General features: G+C 42.6%; 1 protein-coding gene across 1 annotated transcript; it reads left to right on the top strand.

Moving 5' to 3' along the window:
• Positions 1-444: 444 nt before the first annotated feature.
• UGT1A1 (UDP glucuronosyltransferase family 1 member A1) lies at positions 445-12,872 on the top strand. Its single transcript, XM_058533254.1, has 5 exons — positions 445-1,308; positions 8,216-8,347; positions 9,184-9,271; positions 9,559-9,778; positions 11,861-12,872. Exons 1-5 carry the CDS (start codon positions 445-447, stop codon positions 12,156-12,158), a joined length of 1,602 nt encoding a protein of 533 aa, XP_058389237.1. The 3' UTR covers positions 12,159-12,872.
• Positions 12,873-17,274: the final 4,402 nt, after the last annotated feature.

A 17,274-nucleotide genomic window follows, 5' to 3' on the forward strand; every position in this document is an offset into this window, starting at 1 on the left:
AGGTGGGCTTGCAATGTCATGTTCTTTTCTTTCTAAAAGGCATATTCAGCTTTCTACTTCATTTGTGAAAAGGAAGTCTAATTTGTCACCACATAGCCTTTTTTCCTATTCAATAATGCTCTTTTGGTCCATGGAAATAGTAATTTGATGAATTCAAAGGTACTGGAGATGCTTTGCCTTCTGTATTTAATCAAGAATGTGATGTGAGTGGTTGATAAGGAATTCCAGCCAGTTAAACTGTGGTTGTCTATTAAGAAACCTAGTAAAGGTCTGCCCTCTTTATCTCTATAAGTAAACTTCCTGTTACCTTTAGCTGACTGACAGCTGTAGTCATATGACACAATCAAACATTAACTTGGTGTATGGATTGGTTCTTATAACATGTAAGTGGGAGAGAGTAAACTTCTGGCAAGTCAAAGTCTTAGTAGCAAAGTCAGGGACACCATGGCAGTGGGCTCCCAGGGTCCACGTCAGCTTGTCCTGGGTCTGCTGCTGTGTGCGCTCGGTCCCTCTGTGTCCCAGGGCGGAAAACTGTTGTTGGTCCCAGTGGACGGCAGCCACTGGCTGAGCTTGGTGGGGGTCCTCCAGCAGCTGCAGCAGAGGGGACATGACATAGTGGTCCTAGCGCCTGAAGCGTCCATATACATTAAGGAAGGAGCATCTTACACCTTGAAGAAGTACCCCGTGCCATTCCGAAAGGAGGATTTGGAAGAGACTTTTGCCAGTCTTGGGTTTAGGGTTTTTGAGAACAAACCTTTCCTGCAGCGTGTAGTCAAAACCTACAAGAAAGTCAAAGAGACTTCAGCTCTGCTTTTGTCTTCCTGCTCCCATTTACTGCACAACAAGGAGGTGATGAGCACCCTGGTGGAAAGCAGCTTCGACGCTGTGCTGACAGACCCATTCCTTCCTTGCGGCGCCATCGTGGCCCAATACCTGGCTCTGCCTGTTGTGTTCTTCTTGAGTGCGCTACCATGCAGTCTGCACTTTCATGCTACCCAGTGCCCCAACCCACCATCCTATGTGCCCAGATCTCTGTCCTCTAACTCAGATCACATGACCTTCCTGCAGCGGGTGAAGAACATGCTCATTGCTTTGATAGAGATCTCTCTGTGCAATGTGGTTTATTCCCCGTTTGTGCCACTTGCCTCGGAAATCCTTCAGAAAGACGTGACTCTCCAGGACCTTCTGAGCTCTGCGTCTGTCTGGCTTCTCAGAGGTGACTTTGTGAAGGATTACCCCAGGCCCATCATGCCCAATATGGTTTTTATTGGTGGGATCAACTGCCTGAACAAAAAACCACTATCCCAGGTGTGTATTTGGGTGGGAACTTTGCATGCCTATTTTGCAAATACTTCGGATAGATAAGCTTGCCAAGATATATGCTGAATGAGCACGCTGAGATAGCTTCAAATGCCCTCTTTGTTAATTTCTATCTCACAAGTCTCCTAGGTCTGAGTTGTAATTTATATCTGTCTTTGATATTATCTTCTGGGTTATTTCTTTGTAGCTGACGCTTGAGGAAAGTACACTTTGGACAGTTTATTCTGTGTGTTCCAGGGGCTAGTAATCAATTAGATGTGAAAGGTTAAATGGCATAAGGACAGAAAGCTGGGTGCAGCATGCACCTCGCCCTGGATTGGGCCGGGCACGCGAGATTCAAGATTGCTGAAATAATTCTTTGACTTATAGATTCTGGCAGAGAAAGTTGCCTTTATGTTCCTGGTTAAAGTTCCACTTTCTAGATATTCTGACAGGAAGCTGGCTCCTGCAGTACCTTCTCTTTTAATAAGTAAACAACCAGACAGCCAGGTTCTGACATTGGGCAAAAAGGCCCTGAGTCTTGTTCTTGGCAATGCTCATCTGTTAATTTTTTCCCCTACGGAATTTGAGGTATGCAAAAAGGTAGCATTCACATCCTCTTCCAAATCTCAATGGAGCTGATAGAGAATAGCAGGACAGGCTCCTTTAGAAGAGGAGCGAGAGGATTCTCTGAGAAGGTGACATTTCAGTGGGCATTCACTAATTTATTCTTCAAGCGTTGGTTGAGGATCTGCTGGTAGCCAAGTTACTTTCCAGATGCTGAGTCTGGCTCCTACTAAGAGACTGTCGTTACCTTCAGAGAGCATTGAGTCTTACTTCCAATGTGCCTCTAGTGTGACTCATATTTTAAATGATCATGTAATTGTCATGGCAAGGAGAAACTTTGGTGCCGGGTTGATGCCTCCACCCACTGCCACATGACAGGCTCCCCTCTGTGGGGGCTCTGATTCTTCCCTTACAACATGGAGAGAGATCTGATGACCCCTCACAGGTCTCTCAGCAACAAGATTCTGATACCCCTGACCTGTTGGACAAGTATGTGTTTGATGGGGCGGTCTGGTTAAGAAAGAAGGAGGTGTTGTTGATTTTCTGAAAGCAAAATGAGAAACCCTAAAGGTAGAGAAAACAATTAATGATTCTCTTTCAGAAAGAGGAAAAGAAAGAGATGAAATATTACCAAACCAATGGGCACATCTCAGATCAAAGGAGAGAAAGCTAGTCAGCATGTCCAAGCTAGAGAGACATTAAAGAGAAATATTTTTGGCATCATTGTGAGGGATCCAAGAAAAAACAATTGTGTTTCACATTCACTTTGCAATTTAAAACTTTGAAGACCTACATACATAATGGAAATTCTGTTATAAGTGGAAGGGCTTGTCTATGAATCTACATGGACATTCCCAGTGACATGGCCTTCTCTTTATTCCTGGGACATTCCAAAGTCTTTCCCAGTTCAGGACCCTTGAACTTGCTGTTCCCTCTTTCTGGGATGCTGTTCCCTGAATTTGTGAGGTAGCAGCTGTCTTCTCAGTTTTCAGGTCAGCTTCAAAGTCACTTCCACAGGAAGTCCTTCTCTCTAAGAGAGCATCCTGTGCTATTTCCTTCACAGCACATCAAATACGGTGATTATTTCCTTTAGATGATTGTTTGTTGAGTGTCTCCTACGTATATGCAGGGGCAGGGACCACTTCTGCAGGGCACTGCATCCTTAGCACCTGGCAGTGGGTCTGCACGTGATTGGTATCCCATAAATATCAGCGTCTAAGGCATATAATTGGCACTCATCAATTATCTGTTAAATGAATGAATGAAAGAGAAGAGGGTATGAACTGAGGACTAGTCACTGTTATGTAGTAATCTCCAACAGCTTTTTATACTCCTACAATTATGTATAAACATATGTACATGTATAGAACTTTTTGTTGCATGCTTTATAAAGTGATAATATATCTCCATTGCTCATTTATCAATATGTCATGGATATTGCTCCAGTTCTGAGTATTATATCTGTTTTTTAGCTGCTACATAATATTTCCTGGCGTTTATGTGCCACAAGTTGTTTGTTAGCCATCTAATCCAGTTCCCTATTTGTATTCCAGGGTTTTTTGGTGTTCTTGTTATTTCAAAGTTTACCTTAACAAACATCAAATATTTTGTTGTTTTCTTCCTGTTTGTTCTATTCCTTTCTTATTCATCTTTTCTTGTTTTACACATTTTTGGGAGGGTCACTACTGTGAATGTGATATTTTTTCCATTTCTGTCTCTAGCTGGTTATCTGCTTGATATTCAGCCATCTCACCAAAATATTGATTTTCAACATTTTTTAAAACACTAGCATGCAGTCATTTGCCAAAAAAGGAAATTTGATTTCTTCTGTTCGAAATTCCATGCCAAGTATCGGTCTTATTGAATTCAGTAGAATCTCTAAAAACAGTTGAATAATTTTGGTCATAGCAAGAAGCCTTGTCTTGCTCCTGATTGTAATGGAAATTAATTATCATTTTGCATTATGTTTGCCCTTGTCTTTTGACAAATAGTATATTTATTTAAATTGTTTTCTTCTTTACTTTAAGATGTTTAATGGGAGAGGGTGCAGAACTTTATCAACTACCTTTCTGGATAGCATATTTTTTGATATCATTTATTAATATCATATTTTTTCCCTGTAAATTTGTATAAGTGGTGAGTTGTATTGACTACGTGTTGGTTGCTGCCTCGTTTGGTACAAACAAGCTTAGGTGTGAGAATGTCTTTGTAAATCGTTCCTGACAGTAACATTCTTTGTCCTATTTAATTTGAAATTCTACTTTTTGATATTAATATCACATTCCTGCGTTATTTTTGTTTCCATTGTGCTAGTACCTCCTTACTACTCCTTTGTCTTCAAGCTTTCTCCTTCTTTCTCTTTAAACAACACGAAGCTGATATGTTTACCTTGGTCAGGTAGATTCCTTTAATAGGTGAATTTTACCTGTTTGCACTTAATTTAACAATTGATTGATTTGATTATAACTCTTCTAATTTATTTTATTTTTATTTTGCTTTGTCATCTTCCTTCTTCTTGAGTTTTGCTAGTGTGTCAAATTGCTATTTAGTTTCTTTTTTTCCCTTTGTTAATTAAAAAATGCTACTGTGCACTTCCATTCCTTTGGTGGAGATCGTCCTATTCCCAATGCTTTTGATAAAAGTCCTGGACTTCAAGAATAAAGATAGAATCTTTATTCGATAAAGAGAGTCCATAGAGAAGGCACAGCCTGGTGTTGGACATATCTTTGGGATGCCTGCAAGACAAAAAAATGATGTAGAACATCATTGAGAACAAAGGAATGAAACTTAAGAATTTCAAGATGTCAGTCCCCTCTCGGGGTGAGAGGTCTTTGTGGACATGTAGAGATTCAGAGATGATATCCATATGTACATGTTGGGTCTGAAGAAAATAGCCAAACAGAAGATCAGTGAGAACAGAGATCTGAAGATGATGACGAGAAGAAAGACTGGGGACGAGGAAGCTTGCAGTGTTTGCAGGTGGCTCTGAATGCGTATGAGGTGACATATTTCCAACATGCTGTCTAAGTGCTTACTAAGGTTTCTTGAGAAACAAAAGACATTTGGGAAGAGACAATCTAATAGGAGCATGGAACTAAAAATACTAAACTCTCAGCAGAACTTAACTCCTATATTAAAGGCCTCATCAGAGCAGGCAAGTTCTTTCACTTCAGAGGGGGTCTCATTTTTTTTGCAAGGGGTAAGAGGTGGGGGACCAAGGGTTATTTGCAGTTAACACGTTGCTTCACTCTTTGGCCATTCCAGAGTCTGTGAAGGGCAAGGTTTATGGCATGTTTTGCCAAGTAGGGGGTGGACCTCATTGTTATGGATCCCGTAAGAGCTGGCCCAGAGCTGGGCATTGGCCATGATAACACAATCTCTGAAGTTTGCCCTGCTGTAATCTCTTGATGAACTTTTGTGCTATTTAAACTTTAGCCAAGTGCTGTTATTTAATGTTGGGTGTTTATGGACCTGTGGGTTCCATTTTGTGTTAATCATACACTGCTGGTTGCTGAGTGGGTGTGGGAGGGTGTGCGAGGAGGGGAAGTTAGACTCAGCACTTTCTAGACCAGGTTAAATGCAAGACCAGGTTTCATGAAGGAGTGAAGGCCCTAGGAAATTAAGGTAAGCCATGTCCCTTCGCTCAGGAGAAAGAATTTAAAGAACACTTGGAGATGAGATCTCCCTCCCCAGGAAAGAGGGATGTGGTGCAGATCCTAGGGAGGAAGGACTTCGGAAAAACTATCCTCAGGATATTCTTGCCACAAACCAAAAATGCAGTGTGATGATGGGGAGGATGATGCTGGCCTCCCTGGCCTTTCAGATGAGCCCAATGGAAAAGACCGAGACACGGCTGCTAGAGCCAGAGGCCTTGAAGAGGGCCTGGGACTGGTGGGGGCAGACTAGACAGTGGGCTGGTCAGTATTCTGGCTTTGCCGGTCACGCTCAGAATCAAGCTTGGCAGACGTCTCTTAAAATCGTGTGTGCTGAGCACTGTCAGAGGTCTCCTACATCTCTCTTCTAGGGTGACCAATGTCCTGGTTTGTCCAGGACTGTTCAGGTTTTAACACTGAAACTCCCATGTCCCAGGAAACCCCTCAGTTTTGGGCAAACCCTGCCACATCACACAATCTCATTAATGCCCTTGACATTCTTTGGAAACATATAAAACCATTTGGGAGACCCTCAGGGCGTTAATTAGATCATTAATAACCTATAGTTGGGGGAAAATTGCCATACTTATGCTTAACTCTGTTTCATCTAAGTGGAGTTACCACTGTGTGGGCGTGCAAGTGTATGTTTCCTGCAGACCGGAGCACTCTGGAGATGGCTTTGAAGGTTGGGGACCGATCACGCTGAGCTAAGATTATTGCCAAGGGTTCAATCTAGGGGCTGCCTTACTCTCTTCCTGGGGACACACCCCTACTCTTAATTCCAGGTTCCCCTGTTCCCCTGTTTCAACAGTGTAGCTAATGCTGCTGTTCTTCTGACTGAATTATCTTTTTGGTCCATCCTTTCAGAGCTTTTGTTTGGCATCCATCTCTACAGTCTATTCCTTGTTACTTTAGGGATGGGCCTTTGATAGGTCATAATCTGTAATCTTACTTACTAGTTGGGACCCCTGCTATCACTGGTTTCTCACCTCTGTACACACAATTTCTAAAATCCCATCCTCTTGCCTCATCCAAGGAGACCACAGATTGCTTTTTTCTAGTTGTTGTGACATTCATTATTAACTAGAAGACTACTGTGTTTACAGTTCAAATATAGCAAACTCACTCAATTAAAAAACATTACTTATTGATAAAAAAGATGACAATGCCAACAAGATGCCATTGGCAATAGGGAGGACTTTGAATCAATTCAGTCCCCCAGTTTTCTAATGATTTGTCTTGCAGGCAGCAGGGAACCAAGCGGGTGTCATCTGTAGAGGGCTTGTCATGCAGTCTCCTCTCGGTTCTTCATTCCTTATTCCTTGAGTCATCTGGCCCAGAAGTTTCTTCGGAAGCAAGTCCTATTGCCTCATCTTGAGCTTTGTCCTTGAACAACCAAGGCCGTAATGCCCTCAGGCGATCTTTGTTAGAGGCCTCCTGAAACAGCCTGACAGCTGCAGTCTTCCTTCGTTGACAGTGATGGACATATTGCTAGAAGGAATCAGCTTCTGGAACAGGACAAGAGCACTCCATGAGGGTTGTATGCTGGATGGGTCGAGACTCAGTGCCTGTTTATCCTTCCCACAGCAGCTTTGGGAGTCAGGTTTTACTCACATGCCCTTGATCTGCTCTGAACTCCATGGAAGGGACTCAGATCACTAGTGCACACTTGGCAAGGGTTTCTGTCTCCTGTTTTGTATCTTTCATCCCTAGTGAGGAATATTTTGCTGTTTAGAGTACATTATGGAACCAGCAAAGAAAGAGTCAAATATATTTCTGTATATTCTTCTTGCTAAAGCAGCAAAGTTGACTTACACTCTATAGAAAGCTCTCCTCCAAGAAAGGTGAAAAAATGCAAGGTTGACTGGTTAAATTTCAGCGCCGAGTGACATGAGTATGATCTTGAATCATCCACATGTATTGGCTGCCGTATGGAAGACTGCTAGAGGCCACAGGGAAGCAAGAGTTGTTAAAGGTGGTCTTTGGTATTTGAGGTTTTTCCTTAATTGTGAGCCTAATCCTTAGCACTCTCTGTAGCTTTGTGCTTTGACTCTAGGCATTCTTTCAACATAAAAAGAATATTCCAGAAGCCTTGAAAAGTAATACAGATCTTGACTGTAGATTTTCTTAAAGGGGCAGTGCAAGGGTTTGAGAGTCCATAGAAAGCTTTCTGAAATCCTCTTTGGACAGCTTTCCTCTCCCCCAATTTTGCCTTTCACAGCATTTGCTAAAAGGCTCTCTCCTCATTCCATGATGCTTGTTCACTTTTCCTCCCTCTTTCCTCATTGCCTCCTGCTCTCTCCTTCAACCACCTTTCCAAAAACCAGATTTCTCCCAAGACCTTCCCAGCTGCCGGCAGCCCTGGGGAAGTGGATCTGGTCTTATCTCTGCTTTTCTTTGGGAAAATTAGAACCTAACTTGGATTCTGCATCTCCAAGAAGAACCCAAGAGAGAACTCTGTAAGCAAGAAGCTTTCCTCCTTTGGAAGGAAGGAAGGGAGAGAGAAATGCTGCAACACATACTAATACTTTGTGTCTCTGTCATACATACACACACACACACACACACACACACACACACACACACCCCTTTAATCACACTATTAAGAGAAAGATATCTGATTCATAGCTTAATGTATGCAGTCACCAAAGAATATGAGAAAAAAAATTAACTGGAAATTTTTCTTCTGGTCCTAGGAATTTGAAGCCTATATCAATGCTTCTGGAGAACATGGAATTGTGGTTTTCTCTTTGGGCTCCATGGTCTCAGAGATTCCGGAGAAGAAAGCAATGGAAATTGCTGATGCTTTAGGCAGAATACCTCAGACAGTAAGAAGATTTTATACAATTCCTTTATATCTATCGTCACACGAGTCTAACCTCAGACTTCCAATATCTAAATTCCATTAGTTGGACTTTAGACTTGGTTTTTCCCTGCTACTTGCCAATTATTAATGCAAATCCAATTAATGCAAATTCAATCTTTTTTTTTTTTTTCAATTTCACTCCCGCTGCTCTGTTAAACCATGGTCCACTTCACTCTGAGGTCTCATTTTCTCTAAGAGACTCAAAAGTGTATTACGGAGAATTAAAAATAAAATAAACAGGGGCTGGCCCAGTGGTGTAGTGGTTAAGTTCGTGTGCTCCACTTTGGCAGCCTGGGGTTCACAGGTTCGGATCCTGGGCGCAGACCTATGCACTGCTTATCAAGCCATGCAGTGGCAGGCGTCCTACATATAAAAAATAGAGGAAGATGGGCACAGATGTTAGCTTAGGGCCACTCTTCCTCAGCAAAAAAAATAAAATGAAATAAAATAAACAGGATAGTGTTTCTTCATATTAAGTAGGAATATTTCTCCAAAAAGCTGTTGGTTAGGACAACTGGATTTATTTCTTATATATCTGCTTTTGTAGTTATAGGTCCACTCATTTTATTAAATAAACTTTCCCTTGAAGTGCAGAAAAGTGCAAAAATCATAAATGTACAGCTTGAGGAGTTTTCACAAATTCACAGAATGTTACCAGTCCCCAGAAGCCTTCTTACTCACTACATCCTTCCATCCCTGTTAGGTTCATTCAGAGGACTCCACTTTCTAGCTACTATAGCAGATGTTTTGTTTTTAAATCATATTCTGTTCTTTAAACTTTATTTTTGTCTCTGCAAGGTCCTGTGGCGGTACACGGGAACTCCACCACCAAATCTTTCGAAGAATACAATCCTTGTCAAGTGGCTGCCCCAAAATGATCTGCTTGGTACGTGGGGAGGATTTGATGTGTGGGTCAAACTGAGGTTAAATTAAGAAAGTGGCTTAGGCATGGCTGTTCTAAAGGATTGTTTAGCTGGAAAATATTATGGGCAACGTATCCCACATTACTTTTTACCCAGTGGGGCATCTCAACCCACATTTTCTTCTGCAAAATTCTACAAGGGCCACATGTGGATAGCACTGAGTCCTTAGAGAGCTTTCAGAACTTAGACAGTGTCAGATTGTGAAACCCAATGACTTAACCGAAGGCCTCCCTCCTTTCTTGCTTCTCAGGTCACCCGAAGACTCGTGCCTTTATTACACATTCTGGCTCCCATGGTATATATGAAGGAATATGCAACGGCGTTCCAATGGTGATGATGCCCTTGTTTGGTGATCAGATGGACAATGCAAAGCGCATGGAGACCAGGGGAGCTGGAGTGTCCTTGAACGTCCTGGAAATGACTTCTGACGATTTAGCAAATGCCCTAAAAGCTGTCATCAATGACAAACGGTAAGAGAGAAGGTACAGAGGAATACTACATGTATTTTGGCCATCGCAGTCACAATAAATATTCAAATGTGAAAATAAATACATAAAAATCTAATTTAGAAGGAAGTTGATTTGGGGGTTATTATTCATCTTATAAAAGGATACTTTAATACCTATAGAATTTATCATAGAAATGATTTTAAATATTATTTCCCCTGATAGATTTAAAATTTCAATTTATTAAAAAATGTCACCATAATAGACGTTTGATCTATAAGTTCCTGCCAAGACAGAAATATTCCATTACAAGAAGCAGAATGTCCATAAGATATAAACAAACCAGGTGCTTAGAGGTAAAGCTTTTCCCAGCACTGAAACTTGTGAGAAATTTTGTCCATGGGGATTTATAAATGAGGGGGTCATGTGACATCACAGACAAAGGCTTATAATAAAATCAAAGACAGGTTTGTTCAAATGTGGCTCTGAAAATGGTTCAAAAGGCAAAAGCCATCAGATTAAATGATCTCTGCATAAGATTTATTGTCTTGCTGTCAAGCTCACTAGAAATAGGCTGATCAAAACCTTACGGGGAGAAGTGATGGCCAGGGGTGGACTTCATCCAACAATTGATAATGTGTGTGTGCGTGCATGAGCATGTGTGTGCTTGTGCATGCATATGAGTGCGTGTGCATGTGTGTGTGTCTGTGAGAGTGTCAGGAGCCTTCACCTGTAGTTAGTTCATTTTAAAAGAGACCCCAGTCAGGAGGACAGATGTGAAAAAACTCGAGTGTGTTCAGATGAGAGGAGACACTACACAGGGGGATACATCAAGCCTGGACAAAGGAAGATGGGGGCAAAATGATGGGGCTCATATGTGTGCGGTGCCATGGATCAAAAAGAAAAGTCCACATAACCCCAGGGTAAAGTGCCCAGAGTGTTGGGTAACAGCCTGCCCAGAGCAGTTGGTGTGGTTCTCACTCTGCTTTCCATTGGCCTCTGCTGGCAGCCCAGCTTGTCAGTGTCAGGCTGTGCTGCTCACACATCAACACAATTAAAACTCAACTTCTCTCCATGTGCTCACGAAACTCATTCTTGAGGTTCACATTAGTACTATAATTTTGATCTTTTGTTCCGTAGTACAGACAACTGCTTGTAACCTAAAAATGACTTGGTAGAAGTTCTCTAGTACATTATTATTTTTTAAAAACACTAATTGATCAGCTTAAGTTGTTAACTAAGTTCATCTATTCATTTTTGAGCCATCTCTATCTGATCGTGAATCTCCATGTTCCCAACACTCTAAGCTGGGACTGCACCTACATAAAATAAAGAGAAATGGAAAAATTTCGAACATCAGATTATGCAACCAGGCCATAACAGGTGCTCTATAGGTATTGGATGAATGAATGAAAGTCTCCAGAAAATCTATCTTGCTTAAGAGAAGATATATATAAAAGGAAGGTGTTTAGCAGGATTTATGGCCAAATATTAATATTACATTACAATAATGTATCCAAATAAAATGGCAGACATGTTTAAGGATTCAGCTTTCAGATTCTGATTCAGCTGTCCAAAATAAACAAATGCATTTTGTTTAATAGGCTGCATAGACACAGCCTTATGCTAAATTTAGCACTTGGATGGTTTGATGTTTCAATAATTGAATTGAAAGTGTGCCACCATCTTGGAGATGGCACTTAAAAATGGCTTTTACTTGACTAGATGTGATTGTTTACAACTTCACATGGAAAACCGTTCATAATTTCTGACATGACCTTTTCATTTATTTCTTCATCTCATTATAAAGAAAGTATAATCTAATTTCCTACAAAAATATCACTAAAAAGAAAAGAAGAAAGTAGGAAGCAAATTTCAAATAATTTAAAATTATAATTTTGGCTTCCGATTTTATTTTTTTTTGATAGATAAAGAACATTTAGTGTGTGTGTTTGTGTGCGTTTTCTTTTCTGACTAGAATAGAAATACGTTTCTTTTTCTACCAAGCTGGGAAAATTTGGTAGCTCCTAACCAGAAGCAAACAGAGGGAGGATGGTTCACTTCTGTTGGTGTTCCAGGCAGTCACATAACTCTCTGTGTGTTTAGCTATAAAGAAAACATCATGCGCCTCTCCAGCATTCACAAGGACCGCCCCGTGGAGCCGCTGGACCTGGCAGTGTTCTGGGTGGAGTTCGTGATGAGGCACAAAGGGGCCCCGCACCTGCGCCCTGCGGCCCATGACCTCACGTGGTACCAGTACCACTCTTTGGACGTGATTGGCTTCCTCCTGGCCGTCGTGCTGGGAGTTGCCTTCATCACCTATAAATCTTGTGTCTTCGGCTACCGGAAGTGCTTCGGGAAAAAGGGGCAAGCTGAGAAATCTCAGAAATCCAAGACACACTGAGAAGTGGGTGGGAAATGAGGTGACCCAAACTTGCAAATGGAGTCAGTATGAAATTCATGTTATGCTTATTCAAGAAATACTGAGCTATAAGTTAAACAGCCCCGAGTGTTTTTAAAAATAAAAACAATCTAATTGTTTGTCTAATTGCTAGAGATATTTGAATGTTTTCTGCTCCTTCCAATATCTTTAACTTGGACTCACTTGACATCTATCAAATGACTTGCCAAGAGGGTTGGACAGGTCTCTCTTTCATCCTGCATTACTTTTCTTACTCAAATGCGGCCTGTTTGGGAGCCCAGGTTTCAGAGGTTGTCCCACGGCTTCCCCAACCTTGGATGACATTTCTAACATCATCATCTGGCTTCCATAGACTGTTGTGATTAATTCCTTCACCAATAATGGCAGGTCCTGATTTATGCTCATGCTTCACAGATGTCACTTGGTCTATTTAAAGAAGGAAGCATTTATTCCTTTAGGGCATAGTTCCTTGTACTTGAAATAAATGAGTGACATAGACTCCTTTGAGAATAGTGTATGATTTTCTGACTTTGGGGGAAAAGAATGATGTATAAAATTGATGGGTAGTGGGTTTGAGAAGATAATCATTGCTTGTGCCAAAGGGGTCTGAACTTGATAAAAACTCAAAATATAGTGTCTGGCAGGTATATTTTCTCTGATATTTCCCACAACTAAAAACATATTAATAAATTTATATAAATTATATGTCTTAGGTGTTCTTCTCTTCATTGCTGTTGTGTTTATTGTTGTTAAACTACGTGTTCCAATTACAAAAGTTATGCATGGTTTTGACAGAAAATTTGAAAAACATAGAGGTGCATACATAAACACACAAGAAAATGGAAATCTCCAGGAATCACGGTCTCTGGAAATAACCACAGTTACTATTTTGGCAAATGCATATACTTATAAAATATTGCAGCTATACCAAAATATCTAGTGTTTTCTAACATCCTTTTTCCACTTCACTGTATTGGGAATGTTCTCTCTACGTTTTTGTATAACATTTAATTCATTTTTAGTGGCCAAGAAGTATCTATTACATGGATATACCAGGATATATTTAACCTTAATATATACGGAAGAGGGTGTGAGAACCTGGCACTCTCACAAGCTGATAGAACGTAATATATATATTTAAGAAAGGCCTCATTACATATCCTAGTAGCTAAGTCTTTGCACATATTCATGACTGTTTCCATGAGAAAGTGCTTTACAACAAATGAAATTGATGGTTGTCTCAGTTTCGATTCCTGAGAGAGGTGAGGATTCAAGAACACGGAGTTTATTTGGGAAGTGAAGGCAACCCTGACAGGGGAGTGGGGAGTGGACTGGAAGTGATGGCCGCCAAGAAGCTGGCTCTCCTATGGGCGAATGCAGCTGAATCCCCCTCTGGTTGACGCTGGGAGCCAGTGTAATACACCAGACTTATCCCACCAGGGAAGCAAGACCCTGGGGTATCTGAGCACTCGCCCTGTCAGTGATTGGCTGCTCTCAGGTAGTATTAATTTCCTTGCACTTTCAGTTGGCCACAAGGGCAGGCAAGGGGGGACTCTAAAAGCCCCAGAGAGTCCCCAGGAGAGAAACACAGGTGCAGCGTTGGATGTGGGCCCTTGCGCACTAAGAGATAAGAACAGAGGAGATCTGGGTGTGGCACCGCAGCATTGCTACCCTGGGTAAATGGTCTGAGACATTCCCAACTGCATCCAGAGAGGTTCTATCAGCTTGTGAGAGAGCCAGGTTTCCACACCCTCTTCCGTAATAAGTAACATATTGAAAAAAAGTATCAGTTTGATAGGTGAGAAATGGGATCTTGTTTTAAATTTGCTTCTATTATTATTATTACTATTACAGCTTGAATTTTTTTTCAAGCTTATGAGCCATTTGCATTTCCTTTTTGGAGACTGTGCTTTGCCTGTTTTTCCATGGGGTGCATTACCCTGGGGATTTGTTAAGGTGCTTTCTGCATTAATGAGCATATCCTCTGTCATGTTCTGTATTTTCTTCACTTGTTCTTTGCTTTTAATTTTGTTCACACCTTTGTTTTTTGCTTTGTGTTACATGTAGAAGTTTTAAATGTGTAGGCTTCAAAGTGGAGCTGGGGTCACAGGGACAGCTAGGGTTTCTCCTGACGCCAGGACATTTACTCATTTCTTAGGCTGCTATTTTTCCTTTTGGTGATCTAGTGGTTAAGATTCGGTGCTTTCACCGCAGCAGCCGGGTTCATGTCCTGATCAGGGAACCACACCACCCATCTGTTGGTCGTCATACTGTGGTGGCTGCATGTTGCTGTGATGCTGAAAGCTACGCCACTGGGATTTCAAATACCAGCAGGGTCACCCATGGTGGACAGGTCTCAGTGGAGCTTCCAGACTAGACAGACTAGGAAGAAGGATCTGGCCACCCACTTCTGAAAAAATTGGCCATCAAAACCCTACAAATAGCAGTGGAGCATTGTCTTATATAGTTCAGGAAGGTGAGGGGATGGTGCAAAAAGACCTGGTAGGCTTCTGCTCTGCTGTACACAGGGTCGCTGGGAGTCAGAATCCACTCAACGGCACGAACAACAAAGGCTGCTTTTGCAACACAAGCTGTTCACACCAGATCCCACCCCACATCTTTGAGCCCTGCATTGACTTTTGGACTATGTCACCCTCTTTTCAGGCCCTTGCCGGTCCACCCAGAGACCCCCTTCCAGCCTCCCTGCCTGCCCCAGGTCTCTCAGGGACCCCGAGCTGCTCTGACCTCCCACCAGCTCATGCTCCTTTGCACCTTTGTGTTTCTAGCCCTTACACCCTCTTGTTTAAAGGCAAGAAAACTCAACTCAGAGTATTCTAAGCAAAAAGGGGGTCTTTTTGTAAGGACTTTTTGTAAGGACAGACTTCTGAAGGATGCGAGGCTCATGGCCAAGCCTGCATGGTGCTGATGGGGCATCTCTTGCCCCGTCCTGTCCCTGTGGGCTCTAGGTGCTGGCTTTACTCTTCCTTCTCCTCTTGGCTTTCTCTGCTTCTTAGGCCCCAGATCCCTCAGCCCCAAGATCCCACAGGACCCACAGAAGACTGACTGGATTCTCTCTTACCCAGAGTTCTGAATTCCTAAGAGAAAGAATCAGATTGGTCCAGCTGGACCAGGTGTCCACTCCTTGTCCAATCAGGAGTGTTGAGGGAGGGATTACAGAGGGAAAACACGGCTGCTAGGGGCCCAAAATCGTGACCCAAGGGTCAGGGAAGAGGGAGTGTTGTGAGTTGGAGAGATGCCCCCAGACATGTCCACTACATACGTACATTATTTCCATTTTTTCCACTTTCTGCCTTCACCCTTTCATGCATTTAAGCTCACAGGTTTCCACAAATACAGTGTTTTCTTATTTTCAAGTTAGTTCCCATAGAAACAGAGGTGGGAAGCTCAGTAGAGTGACAGCACATAAGAGTTGGTGGTTTCATGAATTGAAACAACTGATTGATTTCATGAATAAATGAATGGGGTCAAATATTATTGTCATAATCTAAAAAAATGAAAAGTATTTTCATTTTGGAAAACCAAGCAGACCCCATTTCTCTCTCCTTGGTCTCATCACCTTAGTGTCCCCTTAGATAACATGTTTAGGGCATCTCACTTTTTGCTGTGGCTTACACACTCACCCTGTGTGTAATAAAAAAATGGCCCCTTTCTCCACCCCTGCTGATAGCCATGTCCTTCATAATGTGACTTTGCAGCTCTTCCCATCCGGATGAGGGGTCTATTTCTCCACCCCTTGAGTCTTGGTTGGCCTGTGACATGCCTTGGTTGATAGAATGTGGCAGAAGTGAAGGGTGCTGTTTCCAAGTCTAGGCCCCAAGGGCCTTCCTGTTTCTGTTTGCTCTCGCGGAACCCCATCCAGCTGCTATGGGAAAAACCAGGGCTAGCCCTGCTGAATGATGAGAGACACGTGTCCCCATCACCCTAGTCACTTCAGCCAGTAGCTAGCCAACTGCCAGACACCTATGTGGGGCCATCCTAGACCAGCCAGCCCTCACCCAGCCCACCAGCTGACCGCAGATGCATGAGTGACTCCAGTTATGCTTGGCTGGACATGGCCCAGATCAACAGAACCACCCAGCTGGCCCATAGATTCATGAATAATAATAAATGGTTGTTTTCAGTCATTATGCTTTGAGGTGGTTTGTTACACAGCAATGACTAACTGATAAATTCACTCCTGGCCCTAAATTGATGATCTTTCATGTGTTGGGTCTTTAGACCCTCAGAGGATAAAGGTGTGTCCTACCCACCTCTATATCAACCACAAGATGGAGACCCATGCTTAGCTGAACACAACAGGCACATAGTCAGGGTCTATAGAATGTAATTGCAACCACATGACTTGAGCAATCTTTGCAAGAGAAAAGAAGGCCCAGCGGGGAGTGGGAGGAGGTAGGGCAGAGGGGAATGTAAAAGAAGGGGCACATGAATTCCTAAGAGAAAGGAATTCTGTAATGCATAGGAAAGCTTCCAAAGGCCCATATTTCATTGCTCAAACTGTTGATCTGGACTGTCTCTCCCAGCTACAAGTGGCAGGGAAATCACTTGGGCCCCACTTTTGGTTCAGGCAAACAAAGTCCCTGCCCTCTTACCTATCTGTGAGGTTCTTCACCTTCTAAATATTCTGCCAGTGGGAACCCCCTTCCCCAGCAAGCCGTCCAGTCCTTGGGGAGCAGTCCTCTTCCCAGGACCCCTCTGTCACCCTCACCTCTCCCGCTGCCCTGATCACACCTTCCCACCCTGGGCTCCTATGACCCCATCCCCAGGGGACTCTGGCATGAATCATCCCCCTTCCACCTTTTCCCTTTCCCAAATAGGCCACACATGTGGGTAACAGAAATGTTTAATGACAACATAATGTGGGGTTTTTATCGCAGGGCCCTGCACGCTCCTCAAAGCCCTCAGTTGATAAAGACTCAGGGAGGCAGTTGGATCTCAAAGTTCCAAGGGTCTGGGGCCTAACAGTGATGATTCTAACCAACCCTGCCCACCCTGCCTGGAGATCTGAGTTACGACTGAGGAGCCCAACTGTCTCACTTCTTGACAACCCATCCTACTGTTGTCCACATTACCATTG

This window comes from Diceros bicornis, chromosome 37, assembly GCF_020826845.1.
Source record: "Diceros bicornis minor isolate mBicDic1 chromosome 37, mDicBic1.mat.cur, whole genome shotgun sequence".
NCBI lineage: Eukaryota > Metazoa > Chordata > Mammalia > Perissodactyla > Rhinocerotidae > Diceros > Diceros bicornis.